At 34.4% G+C, this 27710-nt stretch overlaps 1 protein-coding gene across 1 annotated transcript; it reads right to left on the reverse strand.

Moving 5' to 3' along the window:
• Window positions 1–3924: 3924 nt before the first annotated feature.
• Window positions 3925–4362, reverse strand: LOC129891872 (uncharacterized mitochondrial protein AtMg00820-like). Its single transcript, XM_055967346.1, has one exon. It carries the CDS (start codon window positions 4360–4362, stop codon window positions 3925–3927), a length of 438 nt encoding a protein of 145 aa, XP_055823321.1.
• Window positions 4363–27710: the final 23348 nt, after the last annotated feature.

Consider the following 27710-nt stretch of genomic DNA (forward strand, 5'->3'; position numbering starts at 1 on the left):
AAAGTTTATGGAAAATCGATGAAAAATTACCCTGGGTAGATTCTTAACTCTTAAGAACAGTTTTGGCAGAAAAATACCATTTCTTAATCTTTCCCCTATTTTAGTCTCAATAGTCCTGCCACAGCGAAACCATCCTGCTTTGGTGGCCCAGCCCTTGTGAGAATTATCCTACTCTAGAGGGATACACAAAAATAGAAAGCTCTGAAATTGAGTTCTAAGATCCTATTTCATAATACATCCTCCAACCTTAGCATTCTAAAATTACCTTTTCACACCATGATTTCGGGAATTCTATTCACCCAAATTTGATTCTGTAAAGATGTACAGGCTCTGTATCATTTTGGATACCATATAAACTGATAAAAATAAAAATTTTATCCCCATACATTCTTTAATTATATTAGACCTCACCTAACTCAAATTTCACCCAATTCTGGCCTAGGCTCAAAATTTCCAAGTCACTACCCGAAAGTTTTCTGGCCCTGTATCCTTCCCCTATTGGCTTACCCATAATGATGGTGATACATCATTAAAAAATACCTCAAGAGGAATGGAACAGAAGAAATTCAAGTGTCAAGCACTTGATAATATTTGGGAGCATAGCCTATACTCATGCTCCACATCAAGGGTGAGCTAAAATTGATGATTGAAGTGTCAAGTATTTGTTTGTTGGATATAAAGTGAGTTTAAAAGGCTATAAATTATAAAAACTAAGCAATAACAAGGTAGTTATGAGTTGTAATGTTGAATTTGATAAAAAAGCAACATGGAATTGGGAGACTCAACAAGAAAAATATGATTTTTCTTTTATACTTTGGAGATGAAGAAGAACCATAGACCATGGCAACTATATTGGATGTTACCTCACCTCCTTCACCAGCAAATATTGTATCTCCATCTTCTCAAGAGAGTTCAGGTAAAAGGTCACAGAGGATGAGGAGTATCCAAGAACTCTATGATAACATAGAAGAAGTTACTAATTTTGATTTGTTGTGTTGTCTTTTTGTTGATAGTGAACCAATGAATTTTAATGAAGTTCTTACAGATAAAAGGTGGATACAAGCCATAGAGGAGGAAATCCAGTCTATAGATAAGAACAACACTTGGGAGGTAAGACTCTTCCTAAGAATCATCGAGCAATTAGAGTAAAATGGGTATAAAGGCAAAAAATGCTCATGGAGAGGTGGAGAGATATAAGGCAAGACTTGTGGCTAAAGTCTACAAGAAAATACATCGCATTGACTATGAGGAAGTCTATGCACCTATTACTAACATGGAGATGATCCATCTACTAATTTCTTTAGCAGCACAAATGAAGTGGAAAATCTATCAACTAGATGTCAAATTGGCTTCGTAATCAAAAATCATGAAGATAAGGTGTTGAGGTTGAGTAAAGTCTTGTATGGGTTGAAGCAAGCTCCAGGGACATGGAATAGTTGCATTGACAATTACTTTCAAAATAATGGATATACTCATTGTCTCCAAGAATATGCTCTTTACATTACAATTCATATTAACAAAGATATTCTGCTTGTTTGTGTTTATGTTGATGATCTTATTTTGATGGGTGATAACCCACTTTTATTTGAAGTTTTCAAGAAAGCAATATCCCTTGTGTTTGAAATGATAGACATACAACTCATGTCATATTACTTGTTATGATCCAAGTTAGGCCCTAGGCATGATACAACGATTAGAATTCTGAAGGACTCCAACCAAGCGTCTTAGCATACATAGCATGACAATTTCAAGCATGAAATAAAAGATGACTTAAAATGTAGAAAAAGTCTCACTATAATGAATCTCAAAAATAGGAAAAATCAAATATAAATGCCAAATGACGTAAACATGCTTATATATTCTAGATATGCCTCTAATAATTTTAGACGAGGCGTAGGACAAGAACCTAGTTCACCAAACATAATAAAAGAACATAAGTCTGAAAATAGTAAAATAACATGACAAATTCACCCTCGAATAATGAGGACTCGCCAAAAGCTAACTCTGAGTAGATCACCAACTAGCCACGTGCGGGAGGATAAAAGTCAGATACTACATTATGAAATAATGTAGGCCTTAGTATGCGTTAGTACATAGAATGTACTAAGTATAGAGAATATGCAATGCATGTTGTAAATCATAATAATTCAATGACCAAGCTAAATATAGGTAAAAACCTTTAAAATATCATGAAAAACAAAATACATGGTCGATGCAACTTGTAAGAAAATCATAAGTCATAATAAGAGTCATAAGTCTTTGTGAGAGATACCAGCAATTGACATAAACTATGTGAGTCATGAATTATGGTATTTTCCTCACACAGTAAAAAGAGAAGGTACATATTTGCCAAGGTAAGCACCATAACATCGCCTAAGTGGATCTTGTAGAATTCTAAGCAACTATTGAGAGAATCAAGGTTTTGTATTGATGATAATAAATGAGTACAAGACTCCTTTATATAGGAGTGAGTTATAGAGTCCGACTCTAACTAAACTTAGAGTTATACTACAATATAAATATAATAATATTAATTACAAATTAACTACTACACATTCATAGACGTAGTCTAGCCATAATCTGACTCTAACATATCCAATAGTGAGTCCTACTATAACTTAACTCTTTTAATAGGTTTTTGATAGCGTCAGGACTCCTATCATTTGGACCATGTCTTTCAAACCTATTTCTTAGATGCATCTTCAACACTTCCCCTCAAACTAGTAAGTGGTGGAACAGTTACTCCTAGCTTGCTTCGAAAACCAGCAAAAACTTGCTTTATTAATGCTTTTGTATGAATATTAGCTAGTTGATAGATAGACCTCACAAACTAACTAAGAAGTTGACCTCTTGCCAGCTTTTCAAGAACAAAGTTATAGGCCATCTTAACATGTTTGGATCTAGCATGCACAACTGGATTGAGTGTCATGTACAAGGCATTCAAGTTGTCACAATACAGTTTAGGAACTGGCTTGAGATACACCCCAAGATCATAAGGTAAATATATGATCTATGTCATCTCTCCTGCAGTGGAGACTAGTGCTCTATACTCAGATTCAGTACTTGATCTTGTTATTGTGGTCTATTTCTTAGAAGTATAAGAAATACAATTTGCACCTAGGTAGATGCTATAGCATGTAGTTGATCTCCTGGTAGTGGTGCCACCTCGCCAATCAGCATTTGAATATCCATACAACCTATAAACTGATTGTAAAATAATTCTGAGTCCAAAGTATACAGTGCCTTTGATGTACCTTAGAATTCTTTTGATTTCTTGAAGATGTTCAGTATTGGGAATTTGCATAAACTGGCTTGCTAGATTCACTACATGAGTAACATTAGGTTGTGTGAGTGTCAAATATGAAGACTCCCTACTATCACTCTCTATAGAAAGAAATCTACAATACCTTCCACGGCTTTATGTAAACCATGCTTTTGAGCTAAAAAATAGCAACAATTTTTGCCAAAGTCATATCAGTCTTATCCAGTAACTCAGAAACATACTTACTCTGACTCAAGTGAATTCCTCCTGCAAAATACTTGACCTCTACTACTAGAAAGAAGTGTAAAGGACCAAGATCTTTCGTAACAAATTCCTTTCCAAGTTCTAGAACCAACTCTAAGACATGTGATGGATTACTTCCTATTATGATAATGTCATCTATATATAACAAGAGAAAAATGGTACCTTTGTGAGTTTGTAAAGTAAAAAAAAGGATTTGTCTTACTACAAAGGAACCTAAGATGCAATAGATGCATGCTAAGTCAATCAAACCAGGATCTAGGTGTATATTTAAGACCATATAGTGCCTTTTTCAATAAAAAAATATGTTGAGGATACCTCAGATCAATAAAATCAGGAGTTTGACTCATGTATACCTCCTCTTGCAAGAAACCATGTAGAAATGCATTTTTGACATGTAACTACCTGATCCTCCATTTAGAGCTAACAACAATGGATAGAACCACCCTAATAGTTGTGGCCTTAACCACAGGGCAAAACGTTTCTTCAAAATCTATCCCTATAAGTTGTGAGAAACCCCTGAAAACAAGCCTGGCTTTGTATTTGTCTATAGTCCGATTTGCATTCAACTTAGTCTTAAACACACATTTAGAACCAACTAAGTTTATACTAGCACGTTTGGGCATAAATATCCATGTCTTGTTGTTATGCAAAGCTCTAATTTCCTCCAGTATAGGTGTACGCCAATGCGGGGACTTGAGTGCTTCTTTAGTAGTCTTTGCTTCCTTAAAAATATCTTTTTTGTTTTTAGTAGCAAGTGATATATGATGTTCCTTTGCCTTGTTTCTAGTGATCATGTGATGCCCTTGTGATGTAGAAGGTGCAGGAGGTTCAGTCATATTCCACTTTGAAAGATCAACTTCTAGATGTATCCCTCGCCCTGGTGGACTGGTCACAAGTACAGGTTCATAAAGTGGTGAACTAACACTTTTAACCTATTCCATACTACCATCATCTGATCCTACATCACCATCATCGGGTCTTACATCTGAGAAGTCAGTAACACAAGCATCATCATTAGATATACATTCTACAACGTGATTAGTAACACCATCACTTACATCATGTGAATCAAAAACAACACTGTCAACTTGTTCTATACCATCACCATTAAAAGGTATAGATGTTGTAATATGATCCGCAACTTGTGTAGTTGGATCATCCTGCACTTCCCTTGAAATAGGAGTAGTTGGTGCCTATACTTTAGAAAACATTCAACAAAAGTAGCCAAATGAGTGAGACATCAATGTTAGTCCGGGATTGTTTTGGAGACGCAAAGGGTAATGTGTTCTGATCAAAGATAATATGTTTGGACACGTACACCCTCCTTGTTGAAGGATGATAATATTTGTAACCTTTGTGCAAACTATTGTATCCAATAAACACACACGGATAAGTCTTTGGACTAAACTTTTACTGCCCTTGATATATGGAAATCAAATAACCAAACACCTTTAAGTTATTGTAATCAGGTTGCTCACCATGTAACTTGACAAATGTAGTCACCATCTTTAAGATTGAGGAGAGTAGTCTATTGATGAGAAACACTGTAGTAAGAAAAACATCAACCCATAGGAACAAAGAAAGATTAGCATGGAGTAGAAGAGTTAAACCAGTCTCAATAATATGCTGTGTTTTCTTTCTCAAACTCCATTTTGTTTAGGTGTGTTGAGACATGAAATGTGCTTGACAATACCACAATCTTCTAAATGTTTAAGAAAGTTTGATATGAGGAATTCACCACCTTCATCACACTACAATATCTTAATCTTTTTAAAAAATATTTTTCCACCATTTTCTGAAATTTTACAAACAATTCAGACTTCTTTTTTTAGTGGATAAAGCCAATTATATCTTGTGTGGTCATCTACAAACACTACATAGTATTTCATATACTGAGAAGATTCAACTGGAGCATGTCTCCACAGATCATAATGTATTTTCACTAAAGGTTCCTTCTTAATTTTATTCCTCAAACCAAATGAAAGTTTACAACTTTTTCCCAACTAACAACTGCAACAGACGGCATGAATTTTATTCCAAATACTAATATTTATGAAACTATTGCTACTCAAAACTTTTAAAGACTTCAAACTAGGGTTTCCTAATCTAGTATGCCACATGGTGTCTGATGTGTTCCAATCACATATAGCAGTCAAGGCATGAAGTTTGTTATCTTCCAAAGTATATAGTCCACTTCTCTTAGATCCATTGGCCAGTAGTGTCCTTGTCTTCTAATCCTTTACAACAAAATTAGTTTCACCAAATTCAAGACTGCAACAATTATCCTTTGCAATCTTACTAACGAAAAGTAGATTCTTAGTAATCTTAGGAACTACAAGAACCTCTTATAATTTCAGACCTGATTTAGTAGTATTTCCAACATGTGTTATGTCTAATTGTGATCCATTTCTAACAATAATTTTATCAGATCCATTGTAGTTTTTAAGATCACATGGAATACCTGAGTTATTTGTCCTATGGATACTAGCTCTTGAGTCTACATATAAGGTATCATCACTGGAAGATCCATTCTACAAATTAACACCAACCAATGCTTGTGGTAGTTCTTCAGTAGATTGTTAAGAGTAGTCCCACCTATAAATACACTTAAGAGCAGTTTGGTTATTTCTACCACAAATTTGACAAGACTCGCTACTACTCATTTCCTTATTTAAAGAACCTGGTCCATTCTAGTGGTGCTAAGAACCTGTTCCTTGTCCAATAGGCTTGAAGCCTCATTCTCTGGAGTTGAAGTTATTGTTTCATCTTTCCCTAGAGTAGTTTTCTCTTCCCAAAATTAATAAATTGATTAATAGTGGGATATGGTACCTTATCTAGCATGACAGTCCTAAAGTTCTTGTACTTGAGACCTAAACCTCTAGCAAAGTTAATTTCTTTGCTATCTTCATCCTCATGTTTGTGAATGGTTGCAAGACTATCATATATACCCTTGAATTCCTTGATTTATTCATCAATCATTTTAATTCCAAGCTTAACACTTTTTAGTTATTGTTTTAGCTGAAACTCTTTATCTTTTGTTGGTTGAAGATAGGCCTCTTCCAAGCATTCCTACATATCCTTGGAAGTTGAGCAGGCCATAATCAGGAACATGTTTTTTTCTGTTAAGGTGTCTGAGATCCAACTCCTTAGCAATAAATCTTTCTCCTCCCAGTCGTCAATGCTACCACTGTCTTCTTCATCCTTCTCAACAATTACAGCTTTCTCAACAATCTTTCCAGTGGAATAGCTACTCTGAGTTAGTTCAGTCAATGTGATGAAATAGGTTAATTTGATCACCTGAATCAACTACATCATTTGTGTCCTCCATATGACATAATTCGTTGATTTGAGTTTAATGGAACAAAAGGCAAAAAGGTGATGAAGGGAAGAGGTGGATAGTGTATTGGTGGATGGATCCATTATAATTTGGACGTGGGATTTTGGTTTAGAATCAATACTTTAAATAGAGAAAGAGCTTTAATGCTCTATACATGTAGAATTCTTAACATCTATTGAGAGAATCAAGGTTTTGTATTGATGATAATAAATGAGTACAAGTCTCGTTTATTTTGGAGTGAATTGTAGAGTCCTAAGATAACTAAAATTATATTTACACTACAATACAAATACAATGAGATTAATTACAAATTAACTACTACACGTTCATAGCAGCAGTCTAGTCATAATCTGACTCTAACTTATCCAACAGTGAGTCCTACTATAACTTAAATCTTTTAGTAGGTCTTTAACAGTCGTCGGGACTCATATCAGTTGGACCATGTCGTTCAACATGTTCCTTAGATGCATCTTCAACAGATCCACTAAGCTACATGGAGTACGGTGTTTTCTTCATACACAGAAAAGAGAAGGTCCATACTTTCCAAGTAAGAACTGTAACATCACCTAAGTGGATCCTTGAAGCTACTAAGGAATAAAGCCTCAACTAATGGGTGACCTTTTGTAAAAGATCAAGCCTCTACTAATGGCTAATCCTTTCTCCTACAGTGGTACATAGTTATGGGACAATGGGATTTCTTTTAAAGAACTTTGTCTCTACTAATGGGTGAACCTTTATTCCAAGGTCCACTCAATTTTAGGTCAACTCTCAACGGAATGTCATACATAAAATATCATAAGATTTGAAGGGTGTAAGAATCTAGTAATACCAAGTTCATCATAAATATTTGAAAATCATAAGAATAGTTCCTTCTACATAGCATGACATCATAACATATTCATAAGAATACTTATCTAAAGCATCAAGATCATAATAAGGTTTGTATAAAATTCATAGTTATACTTCAACTAGAAGCATCCTTAAATCATAGTTCATAAATTCATGATGCATGCATAATGTCAAATCATAGCTCATAATCATAAAATAGGCAAATGCATGGGTTCCTGTAAAGATACTTGAAAATATGATATTAACATCAATTCATGCATAATAAGATCATTGAAGAAGAGAAAAGGTATAATTGAATGAATAAAATGCTAAATCACCACAACCCTAAAATAATTAAATTAAAATTGAGTAAAAAGGGAGAGAGAGAGGAGAGAGAGAGAAATTCTTGAGACTCCATGGATGGAAAGGATCCAAGGATGAAATTTCTACATTCTTTAATGAATTCTAGCCTTGGAGTGAAAAGGAGACCTGAGTTATTGAAAAACCTAGTTTGATTAGAGAAGAAACCTTGGAAAAACCTCAGATAGAAGGCTTCTCTTGATTCTTGAATTTTGTTAACTTGAAAACTTTATTGTTCTTGATGGAGAAGAGCAACTCTAGGTTTGTTTTGAGAGAGTTTTGTTGAGGCTAGGATGTTTAGATTTATGATTATGAAAGAAAAACTAGATATTAAATGATATACTATCTTAAAAACACTCAAAAATAACTTAGAATAGAGTTTTAAAAACATTGGAGGGACTAAAATAGCCCTAGGACGCATGCAGGAAGTTGTTGGAAAATTGTGCTGCAAGCCTTTCACGGAAGGCTTCACGGCCCATGAAAGTCTTCAAGGCCCATAGTGGCCGTCGTGAACATGCGACTTCCTGACAGGGCTTCACTAAAATGGGCATAACATTTTTCTCCATACTCCAAATGAGGCAACTTGGTGGCGTTGGAAAGAAGACTCAAGACCTTTAATTTGGTAGTTCATGGGCTATCTAATTCTTTATTTTATAGGAGATATGATCATTTGAAATTGACCTAGGTAAAATCTTATATCAAAACTCAATCGGTAAGGAAGCTTCCAACTTAACTTTGTGCTAGAGAGTGTTCTTGTGACCTTAAAACATCTCCAAATATATTTCTACACTAAAGAATTGACCTTAACTCATATGCACAATTAAGAATCATCACATCTAACCCTATAGGCATATGAAGAATTGTTCGGGTCCTTAGCTTAAACAATTTTGGGGTGCTACATTACTTGGGTCTAGAAAGGAAGCAAATAAAGGAAAGCATATTCATATCTCAATAAATCTATATAAAGGAGATTTTGAAGAAGTTCAACATGTTCGATTGCAACCCCGTGAAATGCCAATGGAAAGTAGAACAAAATTGTCAAAATTTAATAACGGAGAAAAAGTGGACTCCACTATGTTCAAAAGTCTTGTGGATATTATCCTGGGTGGGATTATCATTTTCCCAACAACATTATGGATATGGCTATTCACATACAAAATGTGTAGGATATACAACAAGAAGGAGATCAACTACATGCTACAACATCTGTCTTGGTGCACATTTTTATCTCTTGGGCACGTAATAAATATACTACACTAGCAAGATCAAGTGGTAAAGTTGAATATAGAGCATTGACATCCACTACAGCTGAAAGATACTAACCTGTATCTCCGGACAATGCCTACAATTCATTGTGATAATGAGTGCTCTTTATATGTCATTAAGTCCAGTGATGCATGTCAAGACCAAACATGTAGAAATGGACTACTATTTTGTTTGAGAAAAGGTTGCTAGAGGACAACTACACACACAGTTTGTAAGGTCTAAACATCAGCAAGTTGACGTCCATACAAAGTTATTGACAAAGCTAGTGTTTGCTGATTTTTAAAGGAACCTAGGAGTAATTATATTATTCCAACACTTACTACCTTGAGGGAAAATATTGAAGATAGAGATCAGAATCAGACAAAAGTATGTTAGAATTAGTCGTGGGCTCATTTGTTATATAGTTATAATAGTATTCGACAACTACCGATAATTGTACTTAGCTTAGTTTGATAATAATAGTAAGTTCAAGTTTAGCATAGCTAGGACTCTTATATTAGCCTATGACTGTTGTATTTCTTTCCTATACGTAGGAGCATGTACTAGATTCGTGATCATAAATACATACACTGATTTCTCTCTAATCTAGATTGAGAATTCTATAGTATGTATTTCACAACTTCTTTAGTTTTCCATATTATTTAGGACTAGGTATTACTACTTGATTGGTATATATATTTTTGTTAATCAACAGAAGAAGACTAGCCTTTTCTTCCATGGTCATCGTGGTCCTTTGCTTCCATTTGAACAGTTTCATGTAGGTAGTTCATATCATCTAAAGTTAGAGCATCTTGTTAGGATCGTTAATAATTAGGTGTCATACTGAAGCAAGCAAAGCAAATCTCGAAAGAGTCATAAACATTATTCTAAAAGAAAAATGACAGCCAAAAATAGAGACTTTGTGTTTTTCGTTTAGAAAAAGAAAAATCCAATTACACAAGGAAAGTTAGGGAAAACACCCATCAATTCTCCCCCTTGACCTAATTTTTTGACAAAATAAATTTGCTCCACCTTCCTCACATAATCTTCATTAGGTTACATCTCCATCTTCAAAATCTCCTCTATAAAATCTATGTCTCGACACAAAGAACCACCCTGAAAAATTTCTCCAACAAAAATCTTCACTACTGTCAAAAAAGGTTGCGACTAGAACCAAACCCGCCAATATAAACACCAATTTTTAACCTCACTCCGATACCACTTCTTAGGACTATTAATAATTAAGTGTCATGCATAAGATAGCAAATCAAACCTCAAAAGACCATGAGTGAGAAGACAAATGAGAAATAAACCAAAAGAGAAACAAATATTTAATGTGGTTCGGTCAACCGACCTACATCCACAAGTGGAGATGAGCAATCCACTATAAATATGAAAGAACAAAAATATCGAGAAAAATAACCTTAAACAATTCACTTGAAATACAAAGATGTTTTCACAAGTATTAACATAACACTTGTGCCTCTCCATTTCCCACTACACAAAACTCTCAAAGACCCTAGGACTACATGGTGAATGTTACTAAGTTAGAAGGAATGAGTCTTTATTTATAGAGTCGTAAATATTTTCCTACAAGAAAAAGGACTAGCCAAAAATGGAGATTTTTTGTTTTTCTTTTAGGAAAAGGAAAATCCAATTACACTAGGAAAGTTAGGGAAAACACCCCAACACATCTAGCGTTTAATTTATAACTAACTCATCAAGATTATTGTTGCTTTTGGCTTCTTCCACTACAACAAAAGAAACAATAATAATTGCATAAAAAGTCGCTAAAGTCTTTGAAGGGCAATTATTTGGAGTATTGCTTATACATACTAATATTTATTATTGTCGCTAAATATAATATAGCAATAACTATATTATTACTGTTAACTAATTGTCGAAAAATCATTTATTTGTTGTAGTGTCCTTAATTCTTAATGCACTAAAATTTAAGATGATAAGGAAATAGAAGAAACAATAAAAAAAAGTTAAAATTTATGATAATTATTGTACAATACGGATAGTAATAGATACACAACGATTTACTATTTGCAACTCAGAATTTCTTTAAAAGATAAAAAATTATTTATGGTTGCTCTTACAAACATAAACTAGAGGAATATAAAGTCATCTTTAGTCAACATTCTTGAAAAATATGCTCGGATGAAAATTCAGACAACACGGTTAGTTCTGAAATATCAATTTTGGTCTAAAATGACCCTTCGTTCACTTTCTGAGGCTTCCAGGCTAATTTTGAGGCCCGTTGTGGAATTTGGTACAAAATAACCCTTAGATGTGGGACCCATATTCAGTCATAAAGACCTCGTATAGAAATTTCAATGATGTCATTGAGTCCAGAAAGTCGAATTTGGTAGGGTAGCATATCTCGTTTGTGCGCATGGAGTTCCAAACAAATTTTGAGCTCCCCATCAAAATATTAGAAGTTAAGAAATATTAGTTTTTTAGCTGATATCTGGTGTAGCAAGAATTTCTCTTCGTGATTGTGGGCCCCAGGCTATATTCGCGGATGTCTATGAATTTGTTCTCTGCGATCATGGAGCCATGGCCACATTCGCGGAGGTCTATGAAATTGGTCTCCGCATTCGCGGAGCCTTGTCCACATTCACGGAGGTGTAGGACTTTTGCCTCCGCATTTGCGAAGGTCAAGTTTCTTGACCTCCACATTTGCGGAGCACTATAGCCACGTTCTCAAAGGCCAATGTCCTAGTCTTTTAATAAAGACCAAGGACGATTTTCAGCTCATTCTTCAAACTTCAAACATCGCTATTTCCTTTATTCTAAGATCAAATTAGGTGATTGAAAGGTCCAAACACAAGAGAATTTCCTGGGAAATCTAGAGGTTCTTTAGGAAACTCGAGGGGAAGCTTCATGTGTGGTAAAAATTCGTAATTAGCTATTGGTTTAGTAAATTTTGGAATGGTATTTTGTTGAAATTATGGAGATTGTATCCTGATCATATGAACTCCATGTTTAGTGATTTTTGAGGCTAGATTGTGGGATTTTTTAAAAAGGAAAGTCATGGTGTAATTTGTTTGGATTGGAAGAGTCTCAATTTTTCAAAAGTCGCTTATCAAGAAGCTATCATTTCATCTTTTAGTTCGAATTTTATGAATTTTCGTTGCATGCCCATTTTGCATAATTTCCAAAATCTGTGCTATTTATCAAATTGATTTATAAGCTTGGGTAGATATTTAGAACCTATTTTGGGGGTCAATTCCTGAATTTTGGACGCGGATCCCACATTTTCCATGTTAGACCCCGAAATTGGTCCATATCCAAATTTAATAATTTTAGTTTAATAACTAACATATTAACGTTGTGATTCTATTGTTGATAGTATGGCAGCATTCGGAGGCCATTAGAAGGAAAAAGCTTCGTGTTTGTAAATTGAACCGCGCGTGGTCAACTTATAGTTAGGCAATGGTTTTCCCTCATAAGACGGAGCATTTTAGGTAATTATAGATTTATTTGTATGAGTTTGGTAGGGTTGGGTGTTGAGCATGCTATATTCCAAGAATCCATGTCCTAGACCTTATTCAAGGTAATTGTTGGACTACGTACGCTTGACTCCTCTGGTTGTTGGTTGTTCCTATCCTGTAATGAATGTTGTGCTTGTGGTAACACATTTGGAAATATGTTTGGCCTTAGTATAGGATTAGACTAGTGTTTCCTTAGACTTGCGCAATTTTGGTGTCGTTGGGCCTTAGACCTTCTCCATCATTACTTCAGATGATTAGCTCCCTGTAGACTAATTTAGCAAACTTGAGTCTAATAGTCTGAGCCTTAGCTAGGCAGTAACACAGCTTATGAACTTACCTACATAATGCCCTATTTTCCTATCAATCTTATATCGCTCGGTTCTTGATTTTTGAATGTTTTCTCGGCGATTCAGGTTATATTTGGTTCAGGCTGAAGCGGCATTAAGAACACTCAATTAGGGGGTACTCCCCGTGATGCATGGTTGATAACTGACTCTAATTCAGTTCGATCTCTTAGCTACAAATACTCGGTCAATGTCTGTGGTCCATCTTACTTGTGTTCAGCTTCTTAGCTATAGATACCCGATTAAAGTCTGTGGTCCAGCTTATATGTGTCCAGGATTCCTAGCGAAGGATACCCGGGTAAAGACCACAGTCTAGCATACCCTTGCTCGACATTTGGCAATAGTTACCCAGTTAAAGTCCGTGGTCTAGCCTACTCATGTTGACTCATTATCTACAGTTACCTATATTCTGTGGTCGAGCTTGCACGTAGTTAAATTTCTAATTCCCTGATGAATTTCTTATTTAAATCTTCATCTACTCTCGGCTATGGGTTGAGGTGTTAGAATTTGGAAATAGTTCGGTTCAAGTCTGAGAAAAGTGATATTATTGAAATCCTTTTGGTTCTATTCATCTACTTTCAGTTATTCTTGCATCTATCGGGCTTATAAGAGTCTGTGCATGTGATTACCCTTTATTTGTACACGGACGTACCCATCGGGTTAATGGGAGCATGGTGGAGTAGCTTAGATTCTTTCTCTTTTTTTGCTAGTACGCTTGTGTACATACCCATATTTACTTACTGTCCTATCTTTGATTGTGATTTTTTACTCATATTTCAGTTTACTTTTTCTTACTCAGTCGACCTATGATGCCTATTGGATACCTATTATTTTGGTACTCATACTACACACTGCATCTGTTTTCTTGATATAGGTTCGAGTATAAGCTATTGGCATAGATTCAAGCCAACTGTAATCGTATTCAGAGGTGAGGGTGAGCACACTGCATTCTAGATTTACCCAATTCCTTCTGTACATATGTTTTACCTATCGTTTGCTTTTTGAGACAGTCTTGTTTCCGTGATCCACTTTTGGGACCTGTACTATTTTATTAGAACCTCTATATATGTGACCTCCAGGTTTTATAAGGGATCTTTTTGTCTATATATATATTTAGTTTCTTCCGCCCGTTTATTATATATTCCTATTATTACTTTATTGTTTTACATTAGATTACTGGTCTTCTATCCAGACATTCCATTACTTGCAGTTTTGAGATATGGGTTGGCTTGTCTGCTGATGGGTCATAGTAGGCTTCATCATTACTGGTCATAGTAGGCGTCATTATGACCTGAGAAGCTAGGTCATGACAAGTTGGTATCAGAGCCCTAGGTTCACCGATCTCACTTATACAGAGCTAATATCTAGTAAAGTCTTATGGATCGGCGGAGAGACGTCTGTGACTTATCCTTGGGAGGCTACAAAATGTCTTTAGGAATGTATCTCTTTTTGTATCGCTATCGTGCAGTGTGTGTCTTGTTTATTTCTGGAAATCTCACTTGTTCCAATCTTTTACAAGATGGCTCACACGTGTATTAGAGATAGAGGTTGACCACGGGGTCATGCTAGGACTGCAACACCAGCCTAGTATCGAGAGTAGACTCTGGAGCTGGAGGTGGAGCCACTAGTATCTCTAGTACATCAAGAGCCGGTGGGCTCTAGACTAGCCTAGCTACCGCCCGAACCTTCCGCAGCTCTAGTCCTATAGGCGATGTTTAGGAAGATTTAATCTTCCATTGGGGGTGTGCAGAAGGCCTCAGCATATGCCGCTCTAGTATCACAAGACCAACTTGTACCAGCGGCACCAGTTGTTCAGCAGACACGGGAACCGGCCATTCAGCCTGATGATTTAGAGGGTGTCATGCCACACTAGGAGGAGCAGAAGATGCTCGGGGTGTTCTTTAGACTATCACCGCCGAGATTTTCTGGGGTTATGGGTGAGGATGCCATGAGTTTCTACTTACTTGGTACGAGCGGCTATAGACTTTAGGTTTAGTAGAGTCGAGAGGAGATACTATCTATTATAATTATATACTTACATAATATTATATATACTTACAGTGTATACCAAATATACTCACAGTATATTATCTATTATAATATACTCACAATATACTATCTATTATAGTGATATAGTTACATTATACTATATATACGTATTATGTATACCAAATATATTAACATTATACTATATATTATAATAATATAATTAATTATATATTATATACTTACAAAGTATACCAAATGTACTCATAATATACTATTTATTATAATTATATATATATATATTTACAATCTATATCTAATATACTCACACTATAATAGATAGTTATAATAATATACTTACATTATATATTATATATACTTACAATGTATATCTATTATACTCGAAGGGAGCCTTGGAGTAACTGGTAAAGTAGCTGTCATGTGACCAGGAGGTCACGGGTTCAGGCCTTGAAAATAGCTTCTAGCAGAAATGCAAGATAAGGTTGCGTACAATAGACCTTGTGATTAGGCCCTTACCTGAACCGTGCGCATAACGGGAGTTTTAGTGCACCAGGCTGCCTTGATATCTATTATCTCACAATATACTATTTATTATAATAATAATTTTTCAAGTATTAAAATCTTGTAGTGACTACAAATTTAATTTTTCAATATATGATTATGTAAAGTAAAAGAAATATTTAATTGAATCATACAAAATTTATAGGGAAAAAAATAAGAAATGCAAAGACTCAATGAGTCTTTGACTTTATTAATATATTGATAAAATTCAAAACATACAAGTTACAAACTTACAAGTTGTATATAATAAATTGTAGTTTCTACACATTTCAAATCATTTTCTCCAATTCATTTGTATTAACATTAACAAGAATTGGCTCATAATTTTCAAAATCAATTAATCTGTAATTAGGACTAGCTTGTGTTGAAGGATCTCCAATTGACATTATTTCTTCAAGTTCTTCTTCTTCTTCCGTATCTTCTGCTCTTCTTTTATTCTTACTCTCTAATCTAATTCAATTTTTGAGGCAAACTAAAACATTCATATCATTGTTCCCCAAAGAGTGTCGATTGCCTCTGATCTGTTGTCTTCATTGACTAAATGCGCTCTCTGATGCAATAGTTGACATTGGAACATTTAGCACATCCCTAGCCATGGTTGATAGTACTGGATATTTTCTTTGATTGTTCTTCCACCATTCTAGTGTAATGACACTATTTTCATCGTAGATCTTTGGAAGCTATCTCAAATAATAATTAAGCTCGTCTCGATTTATGCTCTGTTATGATATAGGTTGTATTCTATTCCAAATAGATAAATTAGAAACATCACGGGCAGGCATACCACATGTTTTTCTTTTAGAAGTTGATGGCTTGTCAGAAGGACTGGATAGAGGAACAATATGACTGGATAGTATTATCAAGTAAAATCGATATAATGATTATATAATATTTGAATATGATCATTTGTATCACTCATCGCCTAAAACATACTAGGTTCTTCATCTTTTTCAATTTCTATAGAATTATATATAAGGAGAATACATTCAGACATAGTACTAAATTTCATATACGGATTTAACATAGCACCAATTAAATAAATAGGAAGAATAGAAAAAAAAAATTTAAAATTTTCTATCATTCCAACGACAGCTTCTTTGTAATCAACTTTCTTTTTATATTTCATAATCAAAACATAAATTTCGGCTAAATAAGCTAAAATATTAGAAACAATAGGATAATAAGCACTGAAAAATTCAATAGTAGTCAAATAAGTTTTTTCTAAAAACATAACAACATCATCAATTTTAGTCCAATCAGATATTTCCAACATGACTTCAGAAAATTTATTTACATATTGATTAAAAGTTGTAGTTATAGGGGCTTTATAAATATTGCAATTCTTTAAAAAATCATAAGTAGAATTTCACTTAGTCTAAATTTCTTTGGGCATTAATCTTGGTCTAAGATTATTTTCCTCGCATTTTTTTTAAAATTCTTTATGTCTAGTTTTTCTATTATTTTCTTGAAAAAAAAAACAACTGCATGCCTAGTTTTTTCAATTGTTGGCTCAAAAAAATAAGTTCATTTTTTGTAATTTAATTATATATGACAAGCACATCTAATATAAAAAAATATCTTCTAAAGGGGGGAGCTCAGTTTTTAAAGAATTAATAATAGTGGTGTTGTTAGATGCATTATCAAAAGAAATACATAAAATTTTGTATTGAAAACCAAAATATTTTGCATCCATTGATATAAAATCATAAATAAATATAAGTGAAACTCTACATGGAAGATTTGTTAATAAGAACATAAATAATATGCATATTGTCCATGAAGTCTAAAAATATTTGATCTACAAGTACTTCTAGAAATACCATTAAACATGGAATTATAAATTGATTGTATATAATGAATAAAAGCATCATAAGAATCAAATGAAAAAGGTAGTGAATCCACAACTATCATTTTCATTATCTCTTCACGGTCCCTCATTTTATTATACGTCCTCATTAATTTTCCGGTTTGTGAGTTCACTACTAAAAAAATGGCAAAAAGTGAAGGACAGCATCGCTACAAAAATGAGATGGATATTTCGACGTTTTCTGTCGTTTTTATTTTTAAAAAATTTTTTTAATTAAAAGCAACGGACAGTAACTCTTATTTCGTCGCTTAAGTTGGCAGATTTTTGCACCAAAAATAAATCTTATTTATATATAATTATTTTATATATTTTTATAAAAAATAATTATTTATAAAATAAATATTATGACTCCGTCCATTGTAAAATAATAATTTAAATTTATTATGTTTTTTTAAAAAAAAGAGTGACGGACTGTGTTGCTTAATCCGTCGCTCCTGGTCAACAAATTTAAAATAGTGACAGACTGTGTCGCTTAGTCCGTCGCTTTTTTGGTCAAAGTCTGTTCAAATATTGTTTTTAAACCGACGGACTGAACGATGCAGTCCGTCGCTTCTTTTAAAATATCTGAAGATATTAGCGGAATTTTTTCATTTCCCCAATTTTTTTTCTCTCTCTATTTCTCTTCTCTCATCAATCTCCCATCTCGACCCCAACCACCCCGACGCTGGCCAAGTTCCTCACACCGATGCAACCTCACCGTCAAGCTCCCTACCCCAGCGTCGTCCTTCCACTCCGGCAGACACTCTCTTCCTCTCTCATTGTTAAGGTTAGTTATGGTTTTTTATTTTTTTGTAATTTATGAATTTTTTGATTTGTTAGTTAGTTTATTTTATTTAGTTTGTTTAATTTATGCTATTAAAATTGTTAATTTGTATATTTAATTGTGAATTGGTGAATGGAGTTATAGTTTGATGTTAGGGTTTTACTTTGAATTGAGTTTTTTTGAATTAGATTATGAATTGAGTATTTTAGTTTATTGTAGTTTACTTGTATGTATTGGATTGGTGCGGAAGTTACGCTTGGTGACCAGGTCATCCAAAAGAAAAGTAGCTTCAAGTACCTTGGGTAAATCATGTAAGGCAGCAAGGAGATTGACAATGATGTCACACATCATATTGGGGCAGGGTAGATGAAATGGAGACTTGCTTCCGGTGTGCTATGTGACAAGAAGGTTCCACCACAACTTAAGGGCAAGATCTACAAAGTGGTGGTTAGACCGGCTATGTTATATGGGGTGGAGGGTTGGCCAATTAAGGTCTCTCACATTCAAAAGATGAAAGTTGTCGATATGAGAATGTTGAGATGGATGTGTGGGCATACCAGGAGCGACAGGATTAGAAATGAGGCTATTAGTGACAAGGTAGGAGTGGCCTCGGTCGAGGACAATATGCGGGAAATGCGTCTGAGATGGTTTAGGCATGTGAAGAGGAGAGACACAGATACCCCAGTGCAGAGGTATGAGAGGTTGGCCATGGATCATTTTAGAAGAGGTAGGGGTAGGCCGAAGAAATATTAGGGAGAGGTGATTAGACAGGACATGGTGCAGTTACAGCTTACCGAGGACATGACCTTAGATAGGAGGGTTTGGTGGACCCATATTAGGGTAGAAGACTAGTACATAGTCTTGTTATTCTTCTGTATTAGTAGGCGCATTAGCACACTATAATTTCTTGTGCTCTAATTTCTATTATTATCTATTACTTTCTCTACTTTAATTGCTCTATTTTATCTGTGTCGTTTTCGTTATTTGCTTTCGCATATCGCTTTGAACTTCTTAGCCTTATCTGACCTCTTTTTATGCTTCTATTAAGCCTAGGGTCTCTCGTAAACAACCGTCCTACCTTGATAGGAGTAAGGTCTACGTATATTTTTGCCTCCCCAGACCCCAAGTTGTGGGATTTCACTGGATTATTGTTGTTGTTGGATTGTAAAATTAGTGAATGTATTTATAGTTTTGATTTTAGGGCTTGAGTTAGATTTGGGGTTGTTGAATTAGATTGTAAATTGGATAGCAATTTGTGATTTGTTAGTTCGTTAATTAGTTTATTCCATTTAGTTTGTTGTAGTTTATTTGTATATTAGATTGTAAAATTAAATTAGTAAATGTAGTTATAGTTTTGATTTTAGGCTTTAAGTTAGATTTGGGATTTTTGACTTAGATTGTAAATTGAATAGTAATTTGTGATTTGTTAGTTAGTTAATTAGTTTATTCCATTTAGTTTGTTTGTATATTGGATTGTAACTTAGGATGTTTTGAAGTTTGAAACTTAGAGAAAAATATTAAAACTTAGAGGCTTGAATTTTAGGATTTTAGAACTTATAATTAGAATAATTTAGATATTTGAATTTTAGAATACTTAAATTTAGAACTTGAATTTCGAACTTGAACTTAGAACGTAACTTTGAGCATGAATTTTTTGTTAACTTTAGAAATGTTATTGAATTGTATTCCTTTTGAACTAATTAAGCTTATTAGAGTTGGATATTCAAAGACATGAAGTTGAACTTTAGGACTTTTGAAGTTAAACTTAGATACTAATTTTGAACTTCAATTTAGGTTTGTATAATTTTTGAACTCTTTAGACATTAGAACTAATTAGAATAACTTAGATATTTGAATAGAGGGAGTTTTGAAGTTTGAAACTTAGAAAAATATTGGAAATTGGATACTTGAATTATAGGACTTTAATTTAGAACTTATAATTAGAGTAACTTAGATACTAATTTTGAACTTTAGGTTTGTATAATTTTTCAAATCTTTAGACTTTATAACTAATTAGAATAACTTAGATACTTGAATATATATATATGAACTTTTGAAGTTTGAAACTTAAAAAAATATCGGAACTGAGATACTTAAATTTTAGGACTTGATTTTTAGGATAAATTTAGATACTAATTTTGAACTTTAATTTAGGTTTGTATAATTTTTGAACTCTTTAGACTTTAGAACTAATTTGAATAACCTATGTCACGCCCCGGGAGGGTACCCTAGACGTGACCGGCACTTGAAAGCCATTTCTAACCTTCAAGCGAACCACCTGATTCAGTCACTTCATCATTCAGTCATATACACACAAAGGAGGGTTTAATCATAACATCCTATTCACAATATGGGGGCCGAAGGCCAAACATGTTCAACTCAACAAAACAAGTAAAATAGGACTTCTCAAAAATAGCAGTCCAACCTTTCCATACTCTAGTCTATGAAGCCTCTATCAAAGTCTAGAAGGTGCCAATGACAAGCCCATGGCTACCAACAATCCAAAATAAAGGAAGCGACAACAAAACTATACAAGAAAGCTCAACATCCTCCAGAAAACTAGGAGGACTCACCAACTAGATGAGAGTGTATATAGATCTTCAACGGAGCGCCGGTTGATGACCCCTGGTACCTATCTCTGCATCATGAAACGATACAGGCCAAATGGCGTCATTACATGGAATGTACGAGTATGTAATATGGACGGATGAAACAAACATCAATAAGCATCAATATCAACTCAGGATCTCAACTCATTAATACATAACAACTCACTCAAGTATCCTAAGTCTAACAAGAAGTGATTTAGACCGTACCAAATCTCACTCCACTCAACTCAGCTAACTCGGACTACTATCAAGACCTAAATGGGAGTTTCTCTTATTCGACAACCATCACTTATGAGCCAGTGATAGTACAACAATCAGACGTCATTGCCACGTCCGTCCATACCTTGCCAGGGCATGAATGCCTCCCTAATCATGGATTCCATCGATTAGTCAAGTCCTATCATTTCAGGACAAATAAAGGGGAAGCATCCGAATTTAACGGTTCGATCCCATGGGAAGCATCCGAATTTAACGGTTAGATCCCTACCTACGTTGGCGGCGTAGTTTCTAGGGTTTGAGTACGGACTATACTCTCACCCACCTCGGTGGTCGATACTCCTCCCATAACTCTATGCTCATAAGACTCCCTCCAATCATCTCAAACAAGCCCTCACGGCTAGTTTCATGTGGGACATTGCCAACTCATCAACTCTATCCTCATATCAACTCAATTACGTCATAATGGCAAGGCCCATTTAGGACCTTGTCCACTCGTCAATTCCATCCTCCAATCAACTTAATTAAGCCTCATTTAGATAAGCATTTATGACATCTCCTCAAGACTCATCACAACTCTACGGCTTTAGCTCAACAATTCAAGTAGAATTACACCTTTATGGAAATTGACTTATGCAACATAATCACATGGTTAAAGAGATCAACAAAACATATTAACAAGTCCTCTCCATCAACTCACACTAACATGAAGGTTTGGGAATCTCTTAGCTCAACAACATCAACACAAACAAAAATCAAATTTATGAGAGACAAAACTCATTCAAACATAAACCATACCAAGAAACTCCATTCTCATGGACCTTTAACCTCAAAGCAAGAGTAGGGCACATGGGTGGACTCAACCCATATTTTAGATAGCCTTACATACCTTAGTGAAGACTTGAAGAAGACCTTGGTATTGGGTTTTCAATGGAGAACTCGAATCTTGAAGCTCTTGGAACTCTTCTTGTTGGAAATGAAGAAGAAAAAGAAGAGAGAGAGAGAGAGAGAGAAGCTCCTAGGGATTTTAGAGAGAGAGTGAGGGCTGAAAATATGATCTCAAAATAGTCTAGGGTGATACATATATAATTTGGGTAAGTTTTCAAATTGCCCCTTCTTAAAGTTCTGAAAAATAGGCAAAAATGCACCTGACGCGATAGTGGCGCATCGCGCCATTGCAGCGCTAGGCTGATTACGCCTAAAACCTACACACCTCGCAGTGGCGCACCGCGCCAGAGACCAAACTATTGAGGCATGTTTCTGGCGCGATAGTGGCGCGTCGCACCCTTACAGCACCAAGGCCAATATTTTCTAGGTTCTGGAAATTGGCTTGAAAAATCCTGCACACTTTTTAGTGGCGTGCCGCGCCAGAGCCCAAACTACTGAGGAATATTTCTGGCGCGATAGTGGCGCGTCGCGCCACTGCGGCGCCAAGCCCAATTTTTCAGCAATTGCAACACAGGCCTGAAAATCTCTACTGTGCTAGTTCAACTTAGGATCATCATATCTTTTGACTCCGAACTTCAAAAATTACATTCTTGGTGGCGTTGGAAAGAAGACTTGACGACCTTTAATTTGATGGGTTGTGGGCCACCCAGATTGTCATCTTTCAAAAGATAGGATCGTTAGAAGTTGACCCCTCATATGAACTCATTCTAAAACTTAGCCACGACGAATCTTTTGGACTTAGCTTGGTCCTAGGGGTCTTTCGTGACCCCACATCACCTCTACCACTTCTCAATTTCTCAAGGGCTCGTCTTAACTCCTGCAAATGCTTCATAATACTCGAGTTTGACCCTACCCGAATACAAGAAGGGTCCGAATCTTAGGAAAAAAATTTGAGGGATGTTACGACTTAGATACTTGAATTTTAGGATATTTGAATTTAGAACTTCAACTTGAATGTCATGAGATTTGAATTTAATTATAACTTGAATTAATTAGTACATGAACTTAATTATAACTTGAATTAGTTAGAACTTGAATTTAATTATAACTTGAATTAATAAGAACTTGAAATTAATCATAACTTGAATTAATTAGAACTTGAACTTAATTATAACTTGAATTAATAAGAACTTGAAATTAATTATAACTTGAATTAATTAGAACTTGAACTTAATTATAATTTGAACGTAATTATTATATGAATTAATTAATTATAATTGGAACTATTTATAACTTGAATTAATTATACATTTGAACTTAATTATTATATGAATTAATTAATAATAACTTGAATTAATGACACTTGTAGTGTCGATGAATTGCAGTCTTTATGAACTATTAAACTTGAATATATATAATTTTATAGATGGATCATTGTTTGTGGATGTATAATATGCATTATGAAGTTGGTGATTGTTTGAAACATGAATTTATTGACGGTGTAAGAAGTTTTATCAATCATGCAATGACACTTGATATTTTTAAGAGAAATTAATTGGTTAGGTGTCCTTGTTGTGAATGTAGGTGCTTGAAATTTTTTAATCCAGATATAGTTATGCTTGATTTGTATGGTAATAGATTTAAGCCTAGATATTTTGTATGGTTTGATCATGGAGAAATAGATGGATTAAATAATATATTTTATAATATGCTACACATTGATAAATATAATATGTTTGCACCACATGGTCAAATTAGGGTTGAATATGATAGGGTTCTACATGATAAAGTTCAACATGATAGAGTTCGTGAAATGGTCAATGATGCTTTCGGGATTCAAGATGGATGGAACCCGAATAATATTTTGATGAAGCTCCTAATGAAGAAGCAAGACACTTCTAACAACAATTAGAAGAGGCTAGTCATCCACTATGTGAAGGGAGTCCGCATTCTGCTTTGTCAGTTGCGGTTAGATTAATGAATATTAAATCAGATTGGAGTATTCTTCACGCAGCTATGGACTCAATGGTTGATCTTTTGGGAGAACTGATTAATCCGGAGTTTAACATACCTAAAAACTTCTATCAGGCAAAGAGATTAGTTTCCAAGTTAAGGTTGTCATATGATAGAATTCATTGTTGTGTTAATGGTTGCATGTTGTTCTACGAGACTAATAGTGAATTAGAAAATTATAAGTTTTGTGGACATGCTAGTTGGATGTTACCACATGTTTTTGAGGATTTGTGTTGTTATTGGAAGATCGATGAATTCAAGGCTATGTCCGAGTAAGCAAAAAAAGCTAGAGGCAGTTTAAAGGGTGGCTCATTGCACTCCGAAGGTGCAAAGAGTGTTGGGATGATTACAAGGGAGATGGTAAGTTTTCTAAATTTAAAATTTTAATTCATATAAATTTAGTTCCTTAAATATTATTTGATTAATATCATCTAAAATTGTATTCTAAATTATAGGAAAAAGAATCCCCTTCATTGCGAGGTATTCAAGAAGACTCATGTCAAGAAGAAGATCAATGAATCAGATCCATATGATTGGGTAGAGGAAAGGGTCTCACAAAGTTATGTAAGTTATTTAAAATTAATAGTGCATATATATGGATTAAAATTTTATGATGATAACTTTTATTTTTATGATAACTTTTATTTTTAAATGTAGGATATATACCAGCAGTGCATTGATGCGATGGGAGATTCGGTGTAGCTCACGCCAGAAGAGTCCACTAGAATTTGGACTGAAAAAGTGGTAGGAGGGACGCATAAGGACAGAATCTACGAGATGGGCTCTCAAATGACGTTCGACGACTCCAATCAGGTCTACAAGGTATTGGGTCGTCACGCCAAATCGAGGCACTTGATAGTGTTCAGATAGTTGAGATGTCGAGGAAAATCTCAGACATTACACGTGCATTGGCAGCGTCTGAGGAGAGAAGACTTGCTGAACAAAAACAATGGATCAAACCGTCAAGCAAATCAAAGAACAAGTGCTCAACCTCGCTCGCAGGTCGTCTCGTTCTTCAAGAGCGTCCACTTCTGCCAATGATTCATCAGAGGATGAAGAATACATAGTCCCCACTCCTCCTTAGCTACAATACTCCCATCATTTTTTGAATGTTTTTGTTAAGTTTGAACATTTGACTAACTTTGGAAGACTTTTACAAGTATTTAGTCTATTAATTTTACATCTTTGAATGTTTTTTTAAGTGGTGGAAGATATATTGAATTGGTTGTGTTGTTTGAGATTATTGTTGATTGTGTTGTTTGGGCTATTAGTGATTTGAATTGATTGAGCAGGTTGGGCAGCAAAAATTACACGGTTTTACTATAAAAAAAATGCAGAAAAAGCGACGGACAGGGCCCTATTGTCCGTCGCTTTTTCATTTTTTTTTAAAAAACAATCTACAACTTGCGACAGAAAGGGTCGCCTAGTCCGGCGCTTTGTTCTTCGTAATTAGGAACAATGAAGAACAAAGCGATGGACTGTCCGTCGCTTTTATGAAAAATTTAATTTTCAAAATTGTAACGGACTGTGTTGCTATGTTCATCATGCTGAAGAACAAAGCGACACAGTCCGTTGTAATTTTGAAAATTATTTTTTTAAAAAAAATACAAAAGTGATGGACTGCATCGTTTTTTTAAAAAAAATAAATACAAAAGCGATGGAAGTGATTGTGTCGCTTTTTCGTCTATTATGACTAAAAAAGCAGCACAGTCCATGCTTTTTGATTGTTTTTAGTAGTGGTTTAATCAACTTTGAACTGGCCTAGTAGCACCCTCTATTCATTCTTTCCAACCAAGATGATCATACTCTAGATGTCTAGTCAATTGAGCCGTCCCATTTTTATTACTACTGGTCTTATGCTTGAAATTGTTTTGACAATCTTTAGATTGAACTTTAGTTGTTCTGGCTATGCGTTCAAAATAATGTCGTACTAAACTAGTTTTTTTTTATTTTTTTTACAGGTCGTGGAGGAAGATTAACAGTTGTAGATTAAGCATTACCTATATCTACATCAGGATTTGTTGGTGTAACATCCACATCATCATTATTATCTTGTTCTATTTCTACTTCAAATTCATTTGGTTCTTTTATACCGTATGTTTCTTGATATTCATTTTCATTCATATCATGTGCACCTACACTTATTTCTTCAAATTCGCTAGCTGATGCTTCAGGCATACGAGAATATTTTTTACGTGTGCTACCTCTATCGAAACTACTTTTTTTTACTACCACTACCTTCGTCAGGACACAAATTTTTAACACTTTTACCTGTATTTTTTAATCAATCCGTTACGCAAATTAAACTAATAAAAAATATAAACACAAAAATTAAATATTTAAATATACTAGAATTAATTTACTAAATAAAAGCAAAAAAATGAACGATTATACGAAATTGCCGGAATTAAATAAAGAATTGTAAAATTGATGAAATGATGAACACTTGAAAATTGAAAAGTTCCACTTGATGTTGTTAATTACAAAAAATAATAAAAAATTGATATCACCTTAGAGAGAATTGAGAAATTGAGAGAATTAGATAATTGTTGATGAAAAAAATAATTAAATATTGTAGGTATTTATAGAAAATAATTAATTAAAAAAAATAAAAAATGTCAATTTTGGCCACTTTCCAAAAACTCACTTTCTGAAAAATGGCCCAACGGATATATTCTCAAAATAAAATAAAATAAATTATACCGGACCGGTCTTACCTGGCCAGTACAAAAAAATCGCCGAACCGGCTCAGTCCATTAAGGACGTAGGCCGGGTAGCGTGCCGAACCATTATTGGACCAATGTTGATGGGCCGGCCATCAGGTGGACCGACCCAATTGACAAGCTTACATCTATGTGATGGGCCGGTGGCCGGCCCAATTGACAGACTTACATCTAGGTGATGGCCTATTGATTAAAAATAAAGTTTCTAAAAAATTGTTCATTGAAAATCAGTAGGAAATAAAGATACAAACGGGTCAACATAAATAAGGTTGCCAGAAAAATCAAAACATGACTATAAAGTCTAGTCTAGGTTAAATTGATCATACTTGTGTTGCAAATATAATATTGCTATTACTAAACAGATGGAACCTTTTCCAAATTAAATACTAATCAAGTTGCTTAGTGCACTAACCAAAACCTGTCACTTCTTTTCATTAAAGGCAATTAGACTAATGAGAAAACGAGTTTGAGAATGATTACATAGTTAATCAATCATTAATATAAAAGCTAGTTGGTTAAAGTGCAAAAACTAATCCTTAGTTACGGTAAATTAACGTTGTATCAAGCAATTTAAGGAAGCCTTAATATTTTTAATTTGGTCTCTAGGGTCGAGTGGATGTAGTTTAATTATTAGGAAGTTCATTAATAATTAAACAATGGAAAAGGAGGGCGTAACATTTGCCTTTAAGCACAATTGCACATGTGTAGTGTTCCTAGATGCTTCTTTTAATGCAATCCTAATTGTAAGAAATAGTTAAATAAAATCATGTTATTTTTTGTTCCGTTTTCTTTCAGGGTTAAGGATGGAATTGGAAAATTAAACATCGGGTGTTGTTGGACTTGTTACATCAAAAGCATTTGTTGAAGGAGCGACAAAATCAGAATTTTCATTTAGAATATGTTCTATATGAAAGAAAAAT

The sequence above is a fragment of the Solanum dulcamara genome, chromosome 1, assembly GCF_947179165.1.
Source record: "Solanum dulcamara chromosome 1, daSolDulc1.2, whole genome shotgun sequence".
Classification (NCBI taxonomy): domain Eukaryota; kingdom Viridiplantae; phylum Streptophyta; class Magnoliopsida; order Solanales; family Solanaceae; genus Solanum; species Solanum dulcamara.

Excerpts from the sequence above, each read along its gene's own strand:
- LOC129891872 (XM_055967346.1), bottom strand. The coding sequence starts at position 4,362 with ATGACTGAACCTCCTGCACCTTCTACATCACAAGGGCATCACATGATC.